Source organism: Catharus ustulatus, chromosome Z (genome assembly GCF_009819885.2).
Source record: "Catharus ustulatus isolate bCatUst1 chromosome Z, bCatUst1.pri.v2, whole genome shotgun sequence".
NCBI lineage: Eukaryota > Metazoa > Chordata > Aves > Passeriformes > Turdidae > Catharus > Catharus ustulatus.
Window position 1 is genome coordinate 40,701,732 of NC_046262.2, and position 22,952 is coordinate 40,724,683.

Consider the following 22,952-nt stretch of genomic DNA (forward strand, 5'->3'; position numbering starts at 1 on the left):
GTTTGGGTTTTTGCACTGGCCATATAGGAGAGTCAAAAGAAGAATTAGTATTAATTATTGTTTCCTGGTCTTGCAAATCCTGTATAACTGGTTTGATCCCTTCTTTGGCACCAGAGGGAAGAGGGCATTGTTTTACATTTACAGGTAATTGCACAGGTGATTTATAGCCAGCAGTGAATTTTATTTCAAGCATAATTTGCAAGCAGGCAGCTTTGTGAAAGTTTTCTATGAGTTGGTTGGGGGTACCAATTAAAGCTACAGGGCCTTTCCTTTCCAAGAGGTGAAGTCCCCCTGCCCAATAAGCTGAGTTAGGGACCATGAGTTACGTTGGTCTCCTGTTGTTAAGGAAACCCCATGTCCCCAGTACCCACTAATTACTTGGTCTGACAATTCAGCAGCAGTGAATAGGATTTCTTTAGTGGTTACTTGTGGGTCAAAATCCTCATCATTGATACAATTGAATTCTGGTTTAATTACCGGTTTCAAGCTAGGGCAGCAATGTTCCCCACAATTTCTCATCCCAGTTAGTTCTTTATGACGATTTATTTGATTGATTTCCTTCTCTTCTGTTTCTGTTGGTGAGTCAGTGTGTTTTAATGTTTGGAGATATTCTAGTCTTAGGGAGGCTTTAAAAAAATTAATTTCATCCCTTAAAATGTGATTCTTATTCCTTTTTTCATCTAATTGTTTTTGCAAAATTTCCACTAAATTTTGTGTAGAGTCAATAATTGCTTTTTCGTCACTTCTTCGCCTAGAGTGAGTTTCCATAGTTGCCATAAGGCAGGCTCCCAAAACTGAGCAGAGAATGGTCTTATTTTGGCCCAGTTTGAATTTTGTTTGATGTTGCAAAGATTGTATTCTATCAATCACATTTTGTAGATTAAATCAGTTATTGTGTGCCCATTCTTCCCCCACTTTAGATGGTTTGGAATTGTATTTAGCCAGCAAAGCATAAAATGCAGCTTTATCTTCTGTACTATGATTTTCACTCATTTTATGGGTTAGAGAAGAAGGACTACTATAGGAAAACTAGTAACTTAAATCACACACACAGCCTTCACTGTGTTAAACCCCTTACTTCCCGGAGAAAAAGAACAGAAGCAGAAATTACACACACATACAAGCTACACAGGAAGCACCCTTTCTTTAAGCAAAGTCAATACAACACATATAACAACAGGAAAACAGGAAAAACTTGCACAACTTAAAATAAAATGAAGACAATGTCCGCCTAGGCTATCCAGTGCTTGCAGTCTGTATTGTCTAAATGAGGAAGGCACATCTGCACAGAAGGAGACGGCTTAGGTGGTAAGCAGGGGGAAAAGGGAGTTTTGTTATGGCAAAGATAAATCTGGAAGTGCACACATCCCAACGACTGCTTCATCATCTTCATACACAAATTCCATCCACCATTAACTCCAGCAAAAAGGAGACACACGTTTTCACAGCTTTTACCCAGTGCGCGTGGGTGTGGAACACTGTGGACACCGTTTAGAAAACCTTGTATAAAGGTCAGTCAGCAAACGGGAACAACAATTTCAAAACTGGAAAATAATGTAGTCTTTTGCCATGAAAGGCAATGGAAATAGTAGGAACAGTGCAAGGCAAACCATTTCTCTGATACTTTCTCAGCACTCCTCCTCCGCCACGTGGAAAAAATCACTCCCCAAAGCAGCACAAGAACATGCAGCCAGTGAACATACAGGCTGCTGGCTTAGTAAGAGAGCCAGGCTTCTGAGAACAATCCTCAAGCTATCTCTGCCAGGAACCATGAATGTGGACAAAATGCAATCTCCTCCCATTCCTCATACAGGAGTGGATTGATGTTAATAGAAAGATGAATTTTCTACTAGCGAGCAAAGAGATTTTAATCCTCTGCCTTGCAAGCATGGAAACAAACCTTTCCAAAGACCACAACTAATTGCCTTTCTATGTAAGTGACAATATTGGGGTTCTTCGTTTCCCGCGTGACCACAAGTTCTTTCCACACCTCCTCACAGTCCTGGTGCTGAAGATCAATTTGTTTTATGGCCACCTACTACAACGACGTTGAAAGCCATTAGGAACAGACATTACAAGAGCCTCTTTCTCCACCTGCTCAGGATGCCTTGTGACTTCAGTTAAACAGGACTCTAAACATCAACCACAAAACACTAATAACACTCTCTGCACACACAGACTTCTCAAATGGCCTTTGTTTGTCACCACTATTATCATTTGCACACGTTTTGCAAGTCAAAACAATTCTGCTAAATTATGGTCTTTGCTCTGTTGAGGAAAAACTGAAACCTCTGAAAATACATTAGCATTTCTAGGGGCTTTGACCAGTGTTTCAGAAACTGCTGCCATTCTGGGTTGTGTGCCAAATAAAACACACACATACATTAGGGAGAAAATGCTGTCCAAAAAAGAACTCCAAGGCGATTCAAAATAAAGTTACTATCCTAGCAAATCCTAACTCCTTCACTTTGGATTTTGCATCTCTGAAGAACATTCTTGAACATGGTTTAGACTAGTAATTATTTAGTGGGTGTCAAAATGCACAGCACTGCAGGTGGATAAGGAAACTACGAGGAACATGGAGCTCTGTGTGTTGAGAGTCAGAAACAAGAATTCAGGACACTGAACCTTTAGCCCAAAGAGCACTGGGGCTCTCCAAGACACCACCATCCTATAAAGAGATGTCACTGATACAGGACCAACACAAGGCTCTAATGTTTAAGGCTCTTCATCAACTTCCTCTCATCATTCTGTGTGTGTGTGTGTGCGTGCATGTGTGGACCAGTCTCCTGAGGACTGAAATGCAAAACTCCACTCCAGACAAGATCTCTCCATCTTTAGGTCTTGCCTTACATCTTCCAGTTGAAACACATGATGGAAAACAATGGGAAATGCTATCTGTGTCTAGGCTACCTAGGCTTAAAAGGAATGGGGCCAGAATGCTGGCTGTTTCCAGGAGCTAATCTATGCATATTTCTCCTGTAAATCCAAGAATGTCTGTCCCTCTCTGAAAGACAGCACTGCCATCCTTGCATTCATCTAGGTAAGTAGGAAGGACAAAGTCTGTCCAGAATGCATTTTGCAGCCTACCCCCAGGCAGCATTCTCCTTCTGCTCTGTCCACAGAAGGAAAGCCTCAAAAGCTGCAAAATCTTCATGGGCTGTTGGCATTTACCGTTCGTCCTGTGGTAGTGTCAAAAGCCTAATAAACTGTTCCAAAACCCCTGGAAACAGAACAGTGGCAAGAACAGAGAAGCTGTTCAGGAGCTCTCTGCCGCCTGCAGTGTCTCTCAAACACCAGGGTTTATCTACTCTTTAGCCAGTCGCACAGCAGCCCAGCAGCCCTCTGCCATGCAGCATGCCCAAGGGATAAGCTGGCCCAACAGGAAGAAAAAGGACTGCTACAAATCTCAAATGTACACACTAGATTATGTGTGCAGGGATATTGTTCACCTTTCCTTTTCATGTCTATGCATGTGTCATGCATTTCCAGGCACTGAAGCACACAGTCCTGTTGGGCCTTATCACCTCTCTCTTTTGATTCTATCTCTAAAAGTCAGGCAACACGACACAGCCTTTCTTATGGTCCTGAGCACTGAAATTGTTTTCCATATTATATTGGAAAGAAATGCTACTGAGAGCTGTTATTTGACAACTATCAGGTGGGGAGCTGCTCTGTCTCTGCTTGTTCTTCACCCATTATTGTGGCTCTATATTACTTAGAACCATACAAAATCATGTCTCCTAGGAAAAGAAGCAAACTGCTTCCACACACTTGAGGGATAGGAGGGCTTGCAGGTCCTGCTCCTTGAGGCAGGCAAGACATTGTCAACTTCCAGTTATCTTTGATGATGCCCAGTGATCAGTACTGAGGCAGGGACAATCTACAGCCAGGGTTCGAAAATTCTTGCAACTGGTCTGACTTCCCACTTGATATTACAGCAGCAAAATACCTGGCCCATGGTTCTGTAGAAGTAAGCGTGGCTGCACTCACCCACAGCCAATACATTTCCACCCAGTGTATTTCTTTTCCAGATGTCCCACATTTACAGCATGTCCTGAAAGAAAAAAAATTCAAGAAGCAAACTTCAAAACAGTGATTGAGGTAAGTACAGTAATTTCACGACTATTAGGCGCACCCTTTTGATTAAAATTTCGGCCTGAACCTGGAAGTGCACCTTATAGTCCGGTGCACCTTATATATGGACAAAGTTCGGAAATTTGCCAACCTGGAAGTGTGAGCTGTGAGCTGCGGGGGGAGCTGGCAGGGCCGCAGCAGTCAGGTGCAGGTGGGCCCATGGGGTCGCGGCTGTTGGCGGGGCCACGGCCAGCAACTGTGTGGGGGGAGCCAGCGGCGGATCCTTGCCGCAAAAACGTGCTCCTTATAGTCCAGTGTGCCTTATATATGGGCAAAAGTTCGGAAGGTTGCTGACACCCAGAAGTGCGCCTTATAATCCGGTGCGCCTTATAGTCGTGAAATTACTGTACTTAGTATTCCAAGAATGTTTACTGGCTGGGTATTACCCATGATAAAGTTTCTGGTACCGGAGGAACATGCAGCAGAGGGGCTGCAGGCTTGCTCCTGGGAATTGCCTGCAGGGCAGTTTTATCTGACTGTGCCACATAGATATGTCTCTGATGTATTTCCCAGCCATTCAACTAACATATCAAAGAAGGACTGTAAAAAAAGTATCCTCTTTTTCTTCTTTTGGTGCAATTTGAAAAGACCTCTTCCTCTCTGATTCCTAGGGATTGTTCTAGGAATATAATTTTTTAATATTTGGGGCATTTGAAAACATCTCTTCCTCTGGTATTTATGCTGTCACCTGATATTCTTTTCAAGGAGGTTGGGGTAAACAAAATGTACAACTCCTATCCAAATGAACTGTACAAGGAATTGTAGAAGCACTAACAGTCATTAAACCAACACTAGTATGAAACCAGCCCACAGTCCTCTGAAGTATTTTGTCTCCAATGACTGGTGAAAAGTCAGGAGTTCAGGGGCCATCTAGGAAGCCAGTTATTCTGATTAGTTTGGCCAGAGTAGCCCACACATGTTCACTGAGTCATTTGCTGTGTTGCAGCCTTCTGCTGCTCAGGAAACAATCCCCGCTTTTGCCTTTCCTGCAAGGGAAGTACAGACAAAGCCCACCCAGTCCCAGCTGCCCTCAAAGGCAAGAAGGAGTCACCCAAGTGCACCCTGGGTGCCTCCAAGCACATGAACAGCTTCTGTAGGGACTCCAAAATGTCTGTCTGACACCAAAGTCAGGAGGAGGAAAATGTGGTACAGTTCATGCTGAGGCAAAGATACAACACACTGCTTGATCGCACAAGGACATACTCAGCAGCTCCAGGCAATGCTTCTCTCTCTCCTGGTGCAGCTGCTCTGATTCCTGGCTTGAGCTGGGTGAACTGCTGGTTCTGTGGTTTTCAAGCTGCGCAGAGGAGGCTTCTTTGAAGGATGCTGCTACAGGGGCAGCTTTGATGGCATGGCCCGCATCCATCTGGGAGAAAGAAATTTGTTTGTGTCAGTAAGGCAGCTGGCAGAGATGTCTTAGGGAGCGCTTTTCAAAGGCAGGCCCTTAGGAACAACATTTGTGTTAGGCTGCAAGCTGAGCTGTCCTCTCTTTCACCTCAAGTCAGACCTCACCAAGCAACCAGAGACTCCAGCTTGCCACAGCCAGCTGTGAAGCCAGGTGAAGCCAAGGCAAACGCTGCAGCTGCTGCTCTGCCAGAGAGCCTCAGCTGGGCAGGGATGGCACCCACTGTGCCGTGGGCTGTTCCTGCCACCAGAGCTGAGTGATGCTTTTGAGCCAGCAGTGACAACTGGCGGGAGAACGAAGGGGCCTTTTCCTGCGGCAGCACTTATGGACACAGCAGGGCCGCCTGCGGGACAGAGCTTCGAACCCCACAAAGTAAAGCAGAGGGAGACGGTAGGAAAAGGCTTCCTCTGAAGCCTTTTTTGCTATGGAAAAGAAGGGAGCCAAGTGACAGCATCAGCAGCAGGGCCCGATCCCTGCTCCCTGCCCGCAGTGAGGGGCGGCTGCCTCTGGGGGGCGCCATGGGAAGGGAACGCGCCTGCGCGGGGCGGGCGGGGCGCGGCAGCCGCCAGGGGGCGCCGGGGGCGGGGCGGGGCCCCTCTGTGATGGGGTGAGCCTCGGGCAGGTGCGAAGGAGTGCGGAGGCACAGCCGTGCGTGTGCGTGCGCAGCGCACAGCGCCAGGGCATGGACAGAGCCAGGGCATGGCCAGCTTGAGTGCAGGCTGCCAGGAACGGAATCTTGCCATGGAGTGCAGGATTTCGGGAGTTTTGATTGCCAGGGCTGCGCTGAGCTGGCAGGGCACAAAGCCTCCTCAAGCACCAGTGCCTCCTCTCCAGGCTTCCTGCAGTGCCTTTGCCCACAGGGTCCAGTCAGCTAGGCTGGGGGCAGGCTCCGCTGATATTAGGAAGAGATGTTTTCCACAGTGGAAAAAAGCCAAAACAAAAAAAAGCAACCAACCAACCAAAATACCTTAAATCCCCCAATAAAAACAGAAAGAATACATTACTTTCTGGGCTGAGTTCCTCAGAGGTGAAGCCAAAATTCTGAGGTTCCCAGAGAAATACAGAAATAGGACTGAAGGCACCATCTACCCCTCCGCCTTAAGGTCCAGAATCCTTTCTATCACAGGAAAACATAGAACAGAGACGCTCAGGGAATAAATTTAACTCTAATGATCATTTGCTTTCTGGTGTTTGAGGCTCTTACTTGCATGTCCAAGGAAATACAGAGCCCTGGCAACCCAAGGCCTTATGCCGAGCAGTGAAACGCACAAGGGCAGGGCAAATGGCTGCCAAATTATAATTTCCACCTCACAGTTGAAGCAGCAGCAGCAGGAGCAAAAGGGAAATGTCTTGTGACTTCTGGACAGTCTCTGGGGATACTTGCTGAGCACTAATTCTTGCTCACTTGTTCACTCACTTCTGTAACATGTCAGCATTGCTTTGGCTGGTCCCTCTCCATTTTTAAAGACTACCAAGACATTTGGGCACTGCAGGCTTAGTTACCCATAAATAAAGGACACAAGTGTTGATGAACTCCCAGTAATTTCAACAGCAGAATACCTGCCCCCACTCCGAGATAGTTCTTGTTTAGATAAGAAGCTAATTCTGGTTTCTTTCTCATGCTTCTAGAAGCTGGAGATTTGGGTGCATTCCTTTAGTTACATATAGTTAGAGAGCATCTGGCAGATGAAGCGTGTATATGTACACTATGAATGACATTAAATATTGACAAGTCAGGCAGGAGAACACTGTGTTCTGTCTACCTGCAGAGTGACTTGGAAGTGCTGATGAGCTCAGGGCTGTGAGCAGAGGCTGGACTTTTGCTCATTGGCAGAGACTTTGTGGGCACAGCCACCCGTGTGGGATATGCCAGGCAAGAGCAATTTGAGCTTTGGCTGCTCTTACAAACTCAGCTGGGCTTTCTGTGCTGGGTTAGGTGATGAAGAAAGGCTGCCCAATCACCTAGAGGGGCCTGCTTTGCTATTTGAAGTGGTAGAAATAGTTTTACTGTATCTCAGTTTCTGTGCAAGCCATTTTCCGTACTCAGGTGAAGAGATCTCAGGCACACCTCTCTGGAAAAACTGCCACTCTGTGCCAGAAACAATTTCTCTTCTTCTTCACAACTTGTAGGTCAGAGAAGGAGAGCCTGCAGTGCAGCCTGCTGGAGGCTTGGCAGCACGTTTTGGAGCTGGAAATGACCGAGAGCCATCTGGAAAGCCAATTCGGTCAGCCAAAAAGGCCAAGGAGCTGATCCTTGGTGAGAGCCTCATGTGCTTTGTTTCTGGTGATTGTCCTGCCTAGTGCAGTTGCTCCAAAGCCAGCTCTGTCCGCAGGGGTTCCGAGGAGTGAAGCAGCTGGGGGCTGGTCCCTCCTTGCCTGAAACTGAAAGGGCTTAAGGTCAGCAGAGTCCTCTGCTTGTGTAGTGTCTCACTGTTACCATTTGTTATGTTTGCAGAGGATGTGAAGAGCCTTCGCTGTGAACTGACAGCTGTAAGGCCTTTCAGCAAGCGGCAATGTGAAAAAATGGCTGAACAGCTCCGCTGGGCTGAAGGGCAGTGTACCAATGCTCTCAGACTGTGGCACTGTGCTCAGGAAGAGGAAAACAGGAAGCTGGAAAAACTGGTAGGAAAGAATACGTCCCTGAATTTTTCAGGCAAGCTTGGTGGGCTGGCTTAGCAGAAGAGCAGTCTGAGTATGTGGCATGGCTGCAAGCCTCTGCTGTAGGTCACACATTGCTGGGCCAGGCAGCAGAGGGCTTCAAGGGCTCGTACTTGAGAACCTGAGAAGCTCCAGAGGACAGTGCTGGGACAGTAAATGCAGCCAAAGTTTGAGGATGGGTATAAGCCAAGTTGCCCAGGAGGCTAGGTGGTCGCCACACAAAGCATGGCAGCCAAGGGGCAGGATCTTGCCCACAGCCTCATGTCATGCAGCAGACTGCTGGGCTTGCTTCCAACTGCTGTCCCAGCACCTGGGTTCCTTGTTTTCTGCCCTTCCACGGTGGACAGACGTCTTCCCTTTGGGCCTGAAGCATATGCAACAGGCCCCACGTTGCAGCTGGTGGCCTGTCTTGGGATTAGGGCAGCAGGAAATGGGGACCTGCTGCTGTCCCCCAAGAACCTGGGTGAGGTCACCGGTGAGGCAGGGTGGGGGTGAGAGTGATGTGGGCTTTGGCCATGGGCACTGCTCGGCTGGGCTGGAGCAGACCCGGCTGTGCTAGGGCTGCTCAGCTCAGCTGCTCCGGCTGTCACTGGGGCTGTCCTCAGGCAAGGCAGCTGTTCCAGCATGGTTTGGGAGTCATGCCAGCTGTGCCAGGTTGCTAGGGGCTTCTGGACAGTCCCACCAAGGCTGCTCTCACCAAATCCTTGCTCGGTCAGCCTGGCTTTTGTTTCTAACCGTCCTGGGCAGGTTCTGAGTTTTTCTCTTCCCTGATGGGAGTGCAGGTGCTGCCAAGAGAAATGTCCCGATACTGCCTCAGTGTTCCCTTTGCTTGCCCAATGTTCCTTCTGCTGTCCCTGTCCAGGAGGCTTCACAGCAGGGGAGGAAGAGACTGAGGAAGAGCCTGGGAATATCAGCAGCTGGAATCCCTCCTAATTTAGTTTTATTTATAGATGTGTAGTGTTGCAATGAGATAGCCACAAGAAAAGACATATTTACATATGTAGATTTATATGTGCATAGATACAGTCATAAAAGTATTTAGTTGTATTTAAATATGCACACACATACGATGTCATGTAGAGAACATGTATATACAGTAATTTCACGACCATAAGGTGCACTGGACTATAAGGCGCACCCCCCGGGAGTCGGCAAAATTCGCAACTTTGTAGATCAGATAAGGCGCACCAGACTATGAGGTGCACTTTTTTTTTGCAGCGAGGCTCCGCCTCCAGCTCACCCCATGCCGTTGCTGGCTGAGGCCCTGCCTCAATCCAACAGCCATTGGCCCCCGGGCCCGCCTGTACCTGGCACGGGCAGTGCCCCGAGCCACCGGGCCCCCTGCACCCGGCAACCATGGGCCCCCGGGACTGCCTGGACCTGGGATGGGCGGTGCCACGGGCCCCCTGGGCGCCATTCACCCGGCAGCCATGGGCCCCTGGGACTGCCTGGACCTGGGAGGGGGGGTGCTGTGGGCCCCCTGGCCCGCCTCCACCTGGCAGCTGTGGGCCCCCTGGCCTGCCTCCACCCGGCAGGGGCGGTGCCGTGGGCCTCTGGGCCCGCCTCCACCCGGCTGCCGTCGCACTTCGGGCTCGCCCCACGGCTCACAGCTCACACTTCCGGTTTGGCAAATTTCGCAACTTTGTACATCAGATAAGGCACACCGGGCTATAAGGCGCACTTCTGGGTTTGAGGGAAAATTTTAGTCAAAAGGGTGCGCCTTACGGTCGTGAAATTACTGTTTATATATGTATTTATGTGTGCAGGTATATACATATATGCATGTACAGTAATTTCACGACTAAAAGGTGCACTGGATTATAAGGTGCACCTCTGGGAGTTGGCAAAATTCCAATCTTTTCCCATATATAAGGCACACCGGACTATAAGGTGCACCTTTTTTTTGCAGCGAGGATCCACGGGCAACAAAGTAAAGAATTACTAAAGGAATTGCGTGATCGCGGGGTTTACTGGTAGATGCTCAATTTGCAAACATTTTTCACAGATTGGTGTAGCCTTTAAATGCAGCCCCAAGCGCCCTCCCCTTGTGTGGGCCCCGCACTCCTGCCCGTCCCCGGCGCTGGCTGACAAGGCGCGGCTCAGGGTGGCTGTGGCTTGCGGCGGTTTGAGACTGCCGTGACTCAAGGCGGCTCGGGGCTGCTGTGGCGCAGCCATGGCTCATACTTCTGGGTTGGCTTGGAGTGGTCGCGGCTTCTGCGTCAGCCCGCTCCCTCCCTCCCCGTGCCCCACTGGCAATCTGGGAGCGCTGCGCTGCCCCGATGCTACAGGTGCCCCGTGCTGCGCCAGGAGCTCCATGCCCCCCTGGTGCTCTGGGAGCTGCATGTTGCTGTGGGGCCCCAGTGCTCCGGGAGCCGCCTGCCGCTCGAGGAGCCCCGTGACCCCTGGCGCTGTGGGAGCCCTGCACCCCTGAGACACTCCAGGAGCCACGTGCCGCTCTGGGAGCCCCGCGCCCCCCCGGGCTTTTCCCCCCTGCCGGCACTGCCCTGATGCTGCCGGGCTCGCCCCGTGCCACGCTGCCGTGATCCCGCTGGGCTCTCCCCATGCCGGCACTGCCCTGATGCTGCTGGCTTTCCCTCGACACCCGTGCTGTGCCGCCAGGGTTTCCCCCCCACGCCGGGCTGCTCCGCCACTGCCAGCTTTCCCCCCATGCCGGCACTGCCCCAATGCCGCCAGGCTTGCCTCGATCCCGCTGGGCTCACCCCAGACCGGCTCTGACCCAATGCCGCTGGGCTCGCCCCACGCTGGCACTGCCCCGACGTGGCACTGTCCTGATGCCGTCGGGCTCACCCCATGCTGGAGCTGCCCCACGCCGCCGGCTTTCCCCCCCTGCCTGGGCTGTGCCACCAGGCTTTCCCCCCCACGCCCAGGCTGCTCCACCACTGCTAGCTTTCCCCCCACGCCAGCGCTGCCCCAATGCCGCCAGGCTCACCTGGTGTTGTTGCTGCCCCGATGCCGCCGGGCTCGCCCCATGCTGGCACTGCACTGATGCTTCTGGGCTCACCCACACTGGTGCTGTGCCGTTGCCACCTGCTTTCCTCCCCAGCCTGGGCTGTGCTGCCGTGCTTTCCCCCACACCGCCTGGCAGCACTGCTGCTGCCAGCTTTCCCCCAATGCGGTGCTGCCCCAAGGCCACCAGGCTCGCCCCATGCCAGTGCAGCCCCGATGCTACCAGCTTTCCCCCCTGACCTGGGCTGCACCGCCGGGCTTTCCCCCCTACACCTGGGCTGCTCCGCCAATGCCAGCTTCTCCCCCATGCTGGCGCTGCCACAATGCCACCAGTGCTGCCCTGACCCGGTGCTGCTCCAATGCTGCTGGGCTCGCCCTGATCCCGCCGGGCTAGCCCCAGACCAGGGCTGCCCCGGTGCCATCGGGCTTGCCCCATGCTGGTGCTGCGCCGATGCTGCCGGGCTCGCCCCGTGCCGGTGCTATGCTGATGCCGCCAGCTTTCCCCCCCAGCCCAGGCTGTGCCACTGCGCTTCCCCACCCCCCGCCTGGGCTGCTCCACTGCCGCCGGCTTTCCTGCCGTGCCGGCGCTGCCCTGATGCCACCGGGCTCGCCCCGCGCCGGTGCAGCCCCAATGCCGCCGGGCTTGCCTCACGCTTGCACTGCCCCGGCTCGGTGCTGCCCTGATGCCGCTGGGCTCGCCCCGCACCAGCGCTGGCCCAGCCCGGCGCTGTCCTGATGCTGCCGCTGGGCAGGCTCTGCTCGGCTCGGGGCTGTTGTGGGCTCGCACTACCGGGTTGGCAAATTTCCGAACTTTGTCCATATATAAGGCACACTGGACTATAAGGCGCACTTCCGGGTTTGGTCCAAAATTTTAGTCAAAAGTGTGTGCCTTATAGTAGTGAAATTACTGTAGTTATATGTGTATCATTCTGTCTCTAAATGTACGTTGTTCTATTCATGTCTGTATTTAGTTCTCTTAGCATATATACATTGTGTATTTGTATAATTCTACTGATGAAGCTGTATGCATTTTTATATTAGTACATTGACATCGATATGTTTATATCTAGTTTTGTTATGTATATTTTTATATGTCTTGTTATATGTAATATGGAAAACTTAATACATATTTGCACTATGTATTGTTATGGGTATATATGTATATATTTCTATTTAAATATGTATGGAGTTGTATACTTCTGTCATTCTAGTTGTTTAGTTTTAGGCCTAGGGTTATTTAGAGAGGAATGGGATATTTCTGTATTTGTATATAGGCTTTAAAGTCATAGTAATAGGGTATAAATCGTTAAACTTCAAATGGTCTTTGTGTATGAGTGGATTAGAGGTCTGAAATAATTTAATTTCCTAAACTGAATTTGATAGTTCTCTGTATTTACATAGCAAGATTGTAACAATAAATTAGTTTTTTAAGACTTACATTGATATTTATATCTTTATATGTAGGCAGATTGGGTGGAGCAATTTATAAGGAATTAGATTTTTATGCTGAAGTTGATTTGAATGTATTTGTACATTAGCAGTGCAAGTGTATTGCAATAAATTAAATGTTTCAACTAAAAGAAGTGCAGATTTATGTTATCCAGAGCGATTAGCAAATGTAGATATGATGATGTTGGAGGATTTTTGCCAAGAACATCTCCAGTCATGCTCAGTAGATCCCCAGCTGCCGTCAAGGTTGGCTAGGAAACCACAGATTTGGGATGGTAGCAGAGGCACACTGTTGGGAATAACTCACTGCAAAGGCCTGTGGAGAAAACAGGACTCCACTGAGAACAGAACTGCAACTAGGAGGCATGCACTGAGGAGAAATGCATACTCCATCACACAGGGAGTTCTTTAGGAAGTGCTCTAAGTTTCCCTCTGAAGATCATCCTGCAGATGAGAACCGAAGAGGGATCCTGAGCCAGCTCCCTGACTTTGGCACCACTTGGGCAAATGAGCTGGAACCTACATGGGTCATTAGATGTAATAATTTAAAATCCTTAATAATGTTTCGTGGAATCTGTACTTGCCTACAGTAATTTTCTACTTCCTAGAAAAAAGATTATTCTCTCTTGTCTGGGACTGTACTGATATGATCTGTGTTTCACCTTTTGTCTCTCTTTAACTGGGATTCATAACTGTGGGGTCCCTATGAATCAAAGACTCATTCATTCTAAGTATGATTCAAATATTTCAACTTTGTTCCTGGTCCAGCAGGCCAGAACTCAGATGACAGGGCAGGATGATCTTAAAATTTTTCTGCTAGTTCTGCGTGCTCTGTGCAATGCAAGGAGAAAAGCAGTATTTCCAGGAATAAATCCAAGACCAAGTGAAGAAAATAGAATACAATAATTTCAGGATTACAAGCTGCACCATTTTTACTAAAATTTTGGTCCGAACCCAAAGTGCGGTTTATAATCAGGTGTGGCTTATATATGGACAAAGAACGGAAAATTGCTGTTTTAGTTTGGAGTACAGGTGTCTGCTGAGAAAGGCAGGAGCTTCTCTTTGAAATGGAGAATGTAAACCCCCTCCCTCCAAATCATTATAATTTTAAAATCAAGGGGCTCTCAGGCAAAAATATGGGAATTAGGAATAACAGTTCTTTACTAGGGAAATTAAAATAGAAATACAGTACTACAAAGAAACAAACTCCAAACCCTGACAAAGTCAGAGTACAACCTGACACCCTGTCAGGCAGGGTGTTGGTAGCAGTCCCATTTAATGGTGGTTGCATCCTCCTGCAGTGACAGATGTGATTCAGTTGGAGCAGTGCTCCTGCAGAAGGTGCAGTTTCCCTCTATAGGTCCAGTGGTGATGTGGAGAAATCCGGTTTTCCTCTGGAGTCCAGTGGAGAAAGGGTTCTCTTAGTGTCCCAAAACCTCTGTTTTTATCTTGGTAAGAAATGTTGGGCTCTTTCCCCTGGCTGGAGCAACTTCCAATGGGATGAAGTAATTTTATCAGTCTCACAGTGGGACTCAATGGGCCATTAGCAGAAAATGACTTGCTGGAGGAAGGATGGGTTGTGAAAAGATAAAGAACAACGCCCTGCCTGGTTTAAATGGATGGCCCATTAGCAGAATATCTCCCACAGAGATAAGGATCACTGCCCCCACCCTCAACAGATGGTGATAGAATAGATACCTTTTATCACACTCTGTAATTGTTACGCAAGACAGTCGCCGACACCCGGATGTGCGGCTTATAATCAGGTGTGGCTTATAATTGTGAAATTACTGTACTTTGCAAGTATTCTTGGAGCAGGATCCAGATCATATTTAACAGGTGTTATACTGCAGGTAGTACTACACAGAATTTCAGGACAAAAACCAAGTATTTAAGATTTGAGGAGCTGTTAAATTATGAAATGAATGAATCTCAGATGAATAAAGCCTGTCTCAAAACGGTCTGCTGAAACACTAATTGAACACAAGCACTGGCCTGACTTATAAGAGAGTGATGAACTATTAACACTTGCAAGAATGGCAACCACATGAGACAAAACACATCTTGATTATGCCCTGACATCACGTGAGAAGTGTGAAGAGGTCAAACCATAAATCTCGGAGTATGCCACGGCCTTGTCCATAAACTCAATACGTCTGAGGTGCTATGTCAATAACAGATGACCAAGCACACCTGTAGTAACCACACTATAAAAGCAGAATAAACAAGACTTTATCAGTACCTGAAATGCTAGTCCTTGGGGTAGAGATGTGACAGACCAACAGCAGACTCACAAATGACTTGCTTTTTTTTCTTCTTGTATGTGTGGTGAGTTTAAACCCTATCAGCCCAAGAACCCATGGACTACGTGTAACAGAAGCCTGACTTTTCAAGTATATGTATGCAAACTAGATCCAGAATTCCAATACTCTGACATCACAACAGTCAGTTAAAAGGCCAGGGTCTTCACCCTCAAGAAGGTCAGTCATTCAAAATAATCTGTCTACTCAAAATACACATAGAGCCTTTAGGGAAGCCTGGATGCTCATTCAGAAGAGGATAAGCTTGATTTCCATGTGTGCTTGCCTCTCAATACAAGATTGTGAAACTAATGGTCTGTATCCTGGCATCAACAAAGCGGTGTTCTGAGACCTCACGGCTGCCAGGTTCTGCACACAGCCCCAGGCAGCTTTTGAGTTTAAGAGACTTTGCATAGTCCTGTATCTAGGCATAAACCTTGGAAACAAGAGTACGGAACCTGTTTATACTATAATCTCTCTCTGGACCTCAGTCTGCTGAGTTTTACCCCACAAACCACCTACTGGGATTTCCACATAAAGCTGAACACAGGAAACCACATTCCACTAGCTTCCAAAACACAAAACCTGCTTTCCTTAGAATCCCATAGCATATGCTACTAAGTGTGGTGTCCTCAAATTAGTTGTGACTCATTACCAGCCCATGCCTGAGCTCAGAACATCAGAAAGAAATTCAGCACTTAACATCAGAACAAATACTCTAGAAGACTGTGTCCATCAAACAAGGCTTGCCTTCACATTATCATATAACCCCAGAGGAACCTACACCTGAAGAACATCAGAGAATTTTGTACCCTGATACCAGAGCAGCAAGACAGCAGTTCTGAGCCAGAAACTCTGAAGGCACACAAACATTAAAACAGCAGGATCAGATTTATTTATCCACAAGCCTCACACAAGTGTGTGCTCCTACTGCAGCCAGCCAGATGATGTGCCAAGCTATGAGCTCATGTGGTGTGGGCTTGGGATCTGTCCCACAGAGCAGTAGCTGAGCACAGCTTCCGTCAAAGAGACCACCTGGAGAGAGATGGTTCAGCTCAGCATGGAGAAAGATGACTCTCAGTCATCCCACACATGCCAAAAATAATGAACAAACGTTCCACAGAATCCATGCAGCTCCAGCCAAGTCTTTTTTTAAAAAGGACAGCAGTGAGTTTACTCTTTCTTATGGCATAATGCAGCCATTCATATGTGATAGCTGGTCATTTAATGGGATTTACTCTTGCATAACCCATACAGCACAAACGAAGGAGAACAATGACAGAGGCTCCAATCTAGACATTCACAGGTTCTTGTAGCCTTCACATGGATAAAATATCACCAGGTGCTGACACAGAAAATTAGTTCAGCAAGCTGCATAAACAGAAAACTTCACCCAGAGACATGACAATAATGTTTAGGCATTTTTGATGCCTGCTCTCCTTGTATTGATCCCATCTCATTCACCCTGGCTCTTCCCATTTACTTATTAATACTGCAACTCAGTGAGTAGACAGGAGCCAGCATTTTCCCTTTTCTCCCATGGGATTTTTTTCACAACTATGAAAAATGTTAAACTCTAATACCTGGTATTGATCATTGAGCTTCCTACATTCAATGTTCTTTAAAAAGTAGTTATTGTATTGTCATTCCCAGTAATGGAAGTCATAAGGTATATAGGTGTTTAAACAATGCATAATGAAAAGACTAGTGCAAAAATCCTGTAAATCAATTAAAAATAATTTTTTTCTTTTCCTGTGAAATACATTTTATAGTCTATGAGCAGAAGACATCAATATCTAAACTCTTGCATGTATGTTATAGAATGTCCTTTGTCAACCAGTCACCTCAGCCCTGAAGACAGGAACTCATGATTCATTGCTGTTTAGCTTCTAGAAAGGGAGCCAGTTTAGAAGATGTACTGCTCAGTCACAATCAGTAATAGCAAGACTAGTACAACACAGTACAAGGCCATCCTGCCCTCAGTGCTGACTACTATGGGTGAATAGGAAGGTACTGCTGCAGTGCTTCTGCACAGCAGTGACTACAGGGACAGCATGAAGATCCTCTTCCTCCTGCAGCCTCCCAGAGCTCCTGATTCTGAATTAAACCATTAGGACTCCTTATAGTTTCCATAACTTGTAGTTTATATTAATTTATACTAGTGTATCTCTTATTGGTTATTTCAGATAAAACTTTCAAAATGTTTTTGCAAGTGAAGGGCTAGAAAACTACATTTTGTGGGTTGTGGACCAGCCCATTGCAGATTAGCTGTGAAATTGGAAAAAAGGGACAATTTAGGAGACTTCTTTCTCTGTACAGACAATAGGCCCTCTTTTGAATCACTCATTATAATTCCCTGGTTTGATGAGACCACTGAGGACTGAATGACTTTCCTTGGAAATGCAGCACTGGTTTCCTTTCAGAATCTGATTAATGCTATTCCGGTTATACAGGAGAGAAGGCAGTAGCCTTTTTGCCACAGTAGCTTTGAATTCTATAATAATTTTGCTGATTTGAAGACACTGACGGAGGGGTTGCAATTGTCATTTTGTTAAGATAAAATGAAGTGTAGGAAGTGAAGGAATATGCTTTTCCAGTCTTGTCTCCTGCTCCTGTGACCACTGGAGAAAGCAAAAAAAGATACAGATTACATTTGGAGCTCTGGTTTTGCCTCTTCTCTCTGAATTGTTTAATCTTCATCATCTGCTTTCCTTGAACAAGGCAACCTAAATTTCTCCACTGAAGAATAGAATCAATCTTCTAAATTTTTTTCCTTGTGACCTATGCATCTCTTAGTTCATTCAGCACTGTCTTCAAAGCAAATCTCTCCCCAAGATAACCCATGTGGTACAGGACATAGTTATTGCTCTCATTTTCAGTGGTGTCAACAAGCAACAAGTCTATTGCTGAAAAGCTAGGAGAATTTTCTTCCATATATGTATTTTCACCAGTTCTGTTTTGCAAGCTTTGAATTTATATGCTGGTGGCAGAATGATAGGAGATAAAGACTAACTGGTAATTGAAACTGATACACAATTTCTCACACAGGATTTCTGTCTGTAAAGCAAGATCACATCAAACTTGCCACCATCTATAAAATGCTCCTCCTTCAGAGCTGTACTACACAGTCTACTTTTGGATTTAGTCTTACTGGGAAAATAAACAAGTGCTGATATTCATAAAGTACCCTGAACTTCAAACACTATGCATATAAATACCAAAGAGGAGCTATAGAAATAAATATCCTTAACATCTTAGAAATACAGAAGAAATAAAGTAGCAAAGCACCAAAGCTGTTCCAAGGTAAACCTGATAAGTTTTAGAGCAAATGAAAAATGAGTCAGTATTAAAAAAAATGGATTCAGGACTTCTGTGTGGCCAGAGACACAGAAAGCAAGGTATTTTTGAATGGTTAGGTGCTGCCAACAGAAGAGCAATTACTCTCTCATTTCACAGGGAAGTGTTGGATATTTAGTTTCCTAACAGAGCTGTAGATGAAGAGCAAATAGTCTGTTGAGAAACAAGCTTCCACATGCCAACCTTAATTTTCATGATTTTCAGAATCTCATGTGCCACATGACACCGCAAATTATTTGAGCCTTACGAATTTGACTGGGGCCAAAAGACTTTGTTTATAAATACAGAGCGTAAAGGTCCATTGACAGAAACAAGCCTTCCAGCCTTAAGTGGAAAGGAAGATTTTACACAGAAAGTTCCACATGCTGTTCCTCATCTCGTACACAGAAAGGGAGGTCCTTGCCACACTTAAATCAAAATGAGGCTTATGCACTGCCTTAGAAGTATCTGGTATTCAGGCAAGTCTTCTACATGGGAATGGATTTAATTTATTAATCCACTATGAGATGTGATAAGTAAACATACATTTAATAGTTACAGTAATTTCATGACTATAAGGCGCACCCTTATGACTAAAATTTTCCCCTAAACCCGGAAGTACGCCTTATAGTCCGGTGCGCCTTATATGATCAACAAAGTTGCGATATTTGCCACCCCAGAAGTGAGAGCCGCGAGGGGGGGCAGCGCCGCGGGAGCGTCGAGTAGCCATGGGGGGGGCAGCCGCGGGCAGCCCCAGGCACGGGGAGCAGCGTGGGCTGGAAGGCAGGGGGCGGCCCCAGGCGGCCCTAGGCACAGGGAGCAGCGCGGGCTGGAAGGCGGGGGGTGGCCCCAGGCGGCCCTAGGCACAGGGAGCAGCGCGGGCTGGAAGGCAGGGGGCGGCCCCAGGTGGCCCTAGGCACAGGGAGCAGCGTGGGCAGGGAGGCGTTACTACTTTGTTACTTTGTTGTGCGCGGCGGCCTGAGCCGAGGGGCCACAGCCCGATAGGGGCCGACGGGACCGCAGTGCTGGGGGCAGCGGCCCCACAGCTGATAGGGGCAGGCACGGCCAGCGGGGCTGCGGCCAGCAGGGGCCAATGGGGCCGCGGTGCTGGAGGCAGCGGGGCCACAGCCCGATAGGGGTCGACGGGACCGCAGTGTTGGGGGCTGCGGCCCCACAGCTGATAGGGGCAGGCACAGCCAGCGGGGCTGCGGTCAGCAGGGGCCAATGGAGCCGCGGTGCTGGAGGCAGCGGGGCCACAGCCCGATAGGGGCCGACGGGGCCGCAGTGTGCCGAGCTGAGCAAGGGACAGGAGGCAGGGCAGTTGGCGCCACCAAGCCGAGCGAGGGATGGGTGGCAGGGCAGTGGCACCACTGAGCCGAGCAAGGGACGGGTGGCAGGGCTGCTCCGCGGAGCCGCAAGGGGGAACAGCATGGTGCCACAACGGAGCTGCGAGGTGGAACGGCACGGCAGCGGAGCCGATCTGAGCGAGGGACAGGCGGCAGGGCGGCGGCGCTGCCGAGCCGAAGCAAGGGACGGGCGGCATGGTGGCCACGCCACCGAGCCAAGCGAGACACGGGTGGCACGGCAGGAGCACCAAGCCGAGCGAGGGACAGGCGGCATGGCGGCGGCGCTGCCGAGCTGAGCGAGACACGGGCGGCAGGGCGGCCGCGCCACCGAGTCGAGCAAGGGGACAGGCGGCACAGCAGGAGTGCTGAGCCGAGCAAGGGACGGGCGGCATGGTGGCGGCGCCGAGCCCAGTGAGGGACAGGCGGCATGGCAGGAGCGCCAAGCCGAGCGAGGGAACGGCACGGTGGCTCCGCGGAGCCATGAGGGGGAACAGCACCACAGCAGAACGGAGTCGCAAGGGGGAGGCGGCCCCGCGGCTGCGCTGAGCCGCGCCAACCGGCACTGGGGGCGGGCGGGAGTGCCAAGGCCCACTGCACGGGGAGGGCGCCTGGGGCTGCCTTTGAAAGCCTACGCCGATCTGTGAAAAATGTTTCCAAATTGAGACCCTGCCAGTAAACTCTACGATCGCGGGTTTCCGTTACTAATTCGTTACTTTGTTGCGTGTGGCACGGATCTTCGCGGCAAAAAAAAAGTGCACCTTATAGTCCGGTGCGCCTTATCTGATCTACAAAGTTGCAAAATGTGCCGGCTCCCGGGGGGTGCGCCTTATAGTCTGGTGCGCCTTATGGTTGTGAAATTACTGTAATTACATATTTAAGAGAAGTATTTCATATATTTAATAATTTTGTATATTTAGTCCCATCAAGTCTAATGCAGAAAAAAGGAATCAACCACAAGTCTACTGTTCAGGTAATTTCTTAACAACAAGCTGCCATCAGCAACATCAGTAGCCAAGGAACTCAGGAACGGCAGCATCTGTTCATTCCTGCTTTATTCTAATGATCTAACAAACTTAAGAACAGCATCAGTGATCAATAGGAAGAAAAAGGTGCTTGTTAAACTTTGTGTTATTTTATGAAAACACATACTATCTTACAAAAACACTGCCAAATGCCTTTGAAGATTTTAGACTAATGTAAGTTTAGTTCATTAATGGTATCATTAAGGATAGGTCAGCATTTTGGAAAAGAACACACTGGAACAACATCAACAGGAGTAGGAAAGTTGCTTTGAAAACTGGAGAACATATGTTAGACATAAACTAGCAGCTTTGCATACCAGAAAACTGAGAATCTGGGCAATGCTATTAAAATAAAAGCATCTGCAGCAGAAAGAAAACATCAGAAGTAGCAACAGGGAGAGAATTCACATCCACATACCGGGAGTGCGAGTTGTTACCAGTCTGACTAGTTTTCTATTCTTCCCAAGGACACAAAACCTACAGGCTCATAAACCCAAAGCTTTAGGAGAAAAGAAAAAGGACCCAACCAAACCATACATATCAGAAACTGTGTTTCATTTGAAGGAATAGGGTAAAGAAATGCAAGGAAAGCTATTCCATGTTAGTAATGTAACAAGTAGAAAGTGAAGCAGTTTCCCTTACCTGCCCTTCTCCCATTGACCGAAAGAAAGCCTAAGGTAAAGAATTCCAGATATATGGGAAAAGGTCTTTCATAAATCTGATGTATTTTTCCAGAGCACAGAAACAGATCAGACCCCCAACAAGACTGAGTAGCTGATGCTGGAACACTTCCATGGCAAGCAAAGGTAGTGAGCTTGTATGAATCAGACACTCTGCATGGAAAATGCCTCTTTCCAGCACACTGTTAGTCTCTGATACTTGGCAGAAAAGTGAGAGGATTAATCAAGTCACATGATTTTTCCAGGAAATGTCCAGGATTTAGATTAGCATAACATCCCTACATTACACCCACATTTGTAAACTACTGAGATAATCCAAATTAAACAATGATTTCTGATGTTTGCCTTAGGGGAAAGGTTTCACTCCTTTTCTGGAAACTGCACAAACCCAAAAACTAATTTTATTGTTGTTGTTTGCATTCACAGGGACCAGAGATGGGTCTAAACCAAATCTCTGAAAAAAAATACTCCAAATAGAGATCAACACTTCTTCTTACAATGAAGAGTTAAATTATAGCCCCAACACTTCTGGGACAAATTCACACTGACACCAGAAAAAAAAAGAAAAAAAAAAAGAAAAAAAAAAAGAAATAGATTTATCATGTTACATTACTGACACCTTCAGATAGAAAAGAAAATGTCTAGATCACATGGAAGGTAACACTAGCTTATCTGTAACAAGAAGAAAAAAAAATCATAACTGTCTTAGCTTAACAAAACCCAGTTTCCTCACACTAAATCTGTCTTAATTTTCCCCTCAGGGAAAGTAAGCCCAGTCAAATAAATAAGGTTTGAATATTACATTTACAAAAGTATTTACAAACAGTCATGAATAACCCAGAGAATCACTCACTATTCAAGGAATACTTCAAATTTGAAGAGGTTTCACTGTTTCCTACATGAAAAAACAATGGTAAAATTTAAATTAATTTTAATTTGAAATTAATTTTAAATTAATGCCTCCAAACTTAAAAGAATCCCTTCTATTTGATGAATGGAATCAAAACACAGTCTTCCACAGCTGTCAGTCTTCTCTTCTGGACTTCATTGTTCTGTTTCCATTTCCTCTTCCTGCGGTTTGTAATGGGTCTCGGATAGGTCTACAGAGCTTCACAGGCCCAATATGAGTAAATCAGGCCAAGATAACAAGAAAAAAAATGAACAAATTCTTCAGAATGTGAGGAATTTTTCATTGAGGCCCGTGTATGTTTTGCTTCTGAGGTAAGGTTTTTTCACCTCTCTGATTTCCACAGGAATCACTGAAAGAACTTTACACAGTGAATGGGTAGAAAGTTCCTTCGGTGACCACATTTTCTCACTTAATCTCCCTTCAGTACAGCCAGGCCACCGCTAAAAAATTCCCATAAAATTTTGAGCATGAACAGGTCAATGCACAGGACAATATTGTTTTCTGGTCCAGTAATTATTTTTCTTTGCATATTTCCATGTAAATATTCCCTGACACCTGTAATGGTATGAATATCATATTTAAAACCTTAAGTTTATTAATACGAAATCTGTAGAAAAGTAAGCAGCTGTATCCTAAAAAAATCAATTTTGAGTTCCTATCTTATTAACTGAAAGACACAATTATTGACATTCTGGATGAAACAGCCATGCAATTTCCTAAATTCTAGCATGATAGTTTTGCC

At 47.3% G+C, this 22,952-nt stretch overlaps 1 protein-coding gene across 11 annotated transcripts in view; it reads right to left on the reverse strand.

Annotated features, from left to right (window-relative positions):
• Positions 1–22,952, reverse strand: part of SLC35D2 (solute carrier family 35 member D2) — a 59,552-nt gene that overhangs the window by 12,332 nt on the left and 24,268 nt on the right. For 10 of the 11 annotated variants that reach the window (XR_004420803.1, XR_004420802.1, XM_033086123.1 and 7 more), the window contains 2 exons: positions 5,341–5,503; positions 3,994–4,057 (listed from right to left, as the gene is read on the reverse strand). Coding sequence is in view for 9 of the 11 variants with exons in the window: in XM_033086123.1 (XP_032942014.1) it covers positions 3,994–4,057; positions 5,341–5,503 (227 nt within the window). In the remaining 2 variants the exon portion in view is untranslated. Of the gene's footprint in view, positions 1–3,993; positions 4,058–5,340; positions 5,504–22,952 lie in introns of those variants that run through there. The other variant, XM_033086127.1, reaches the window with a different exon arrangement.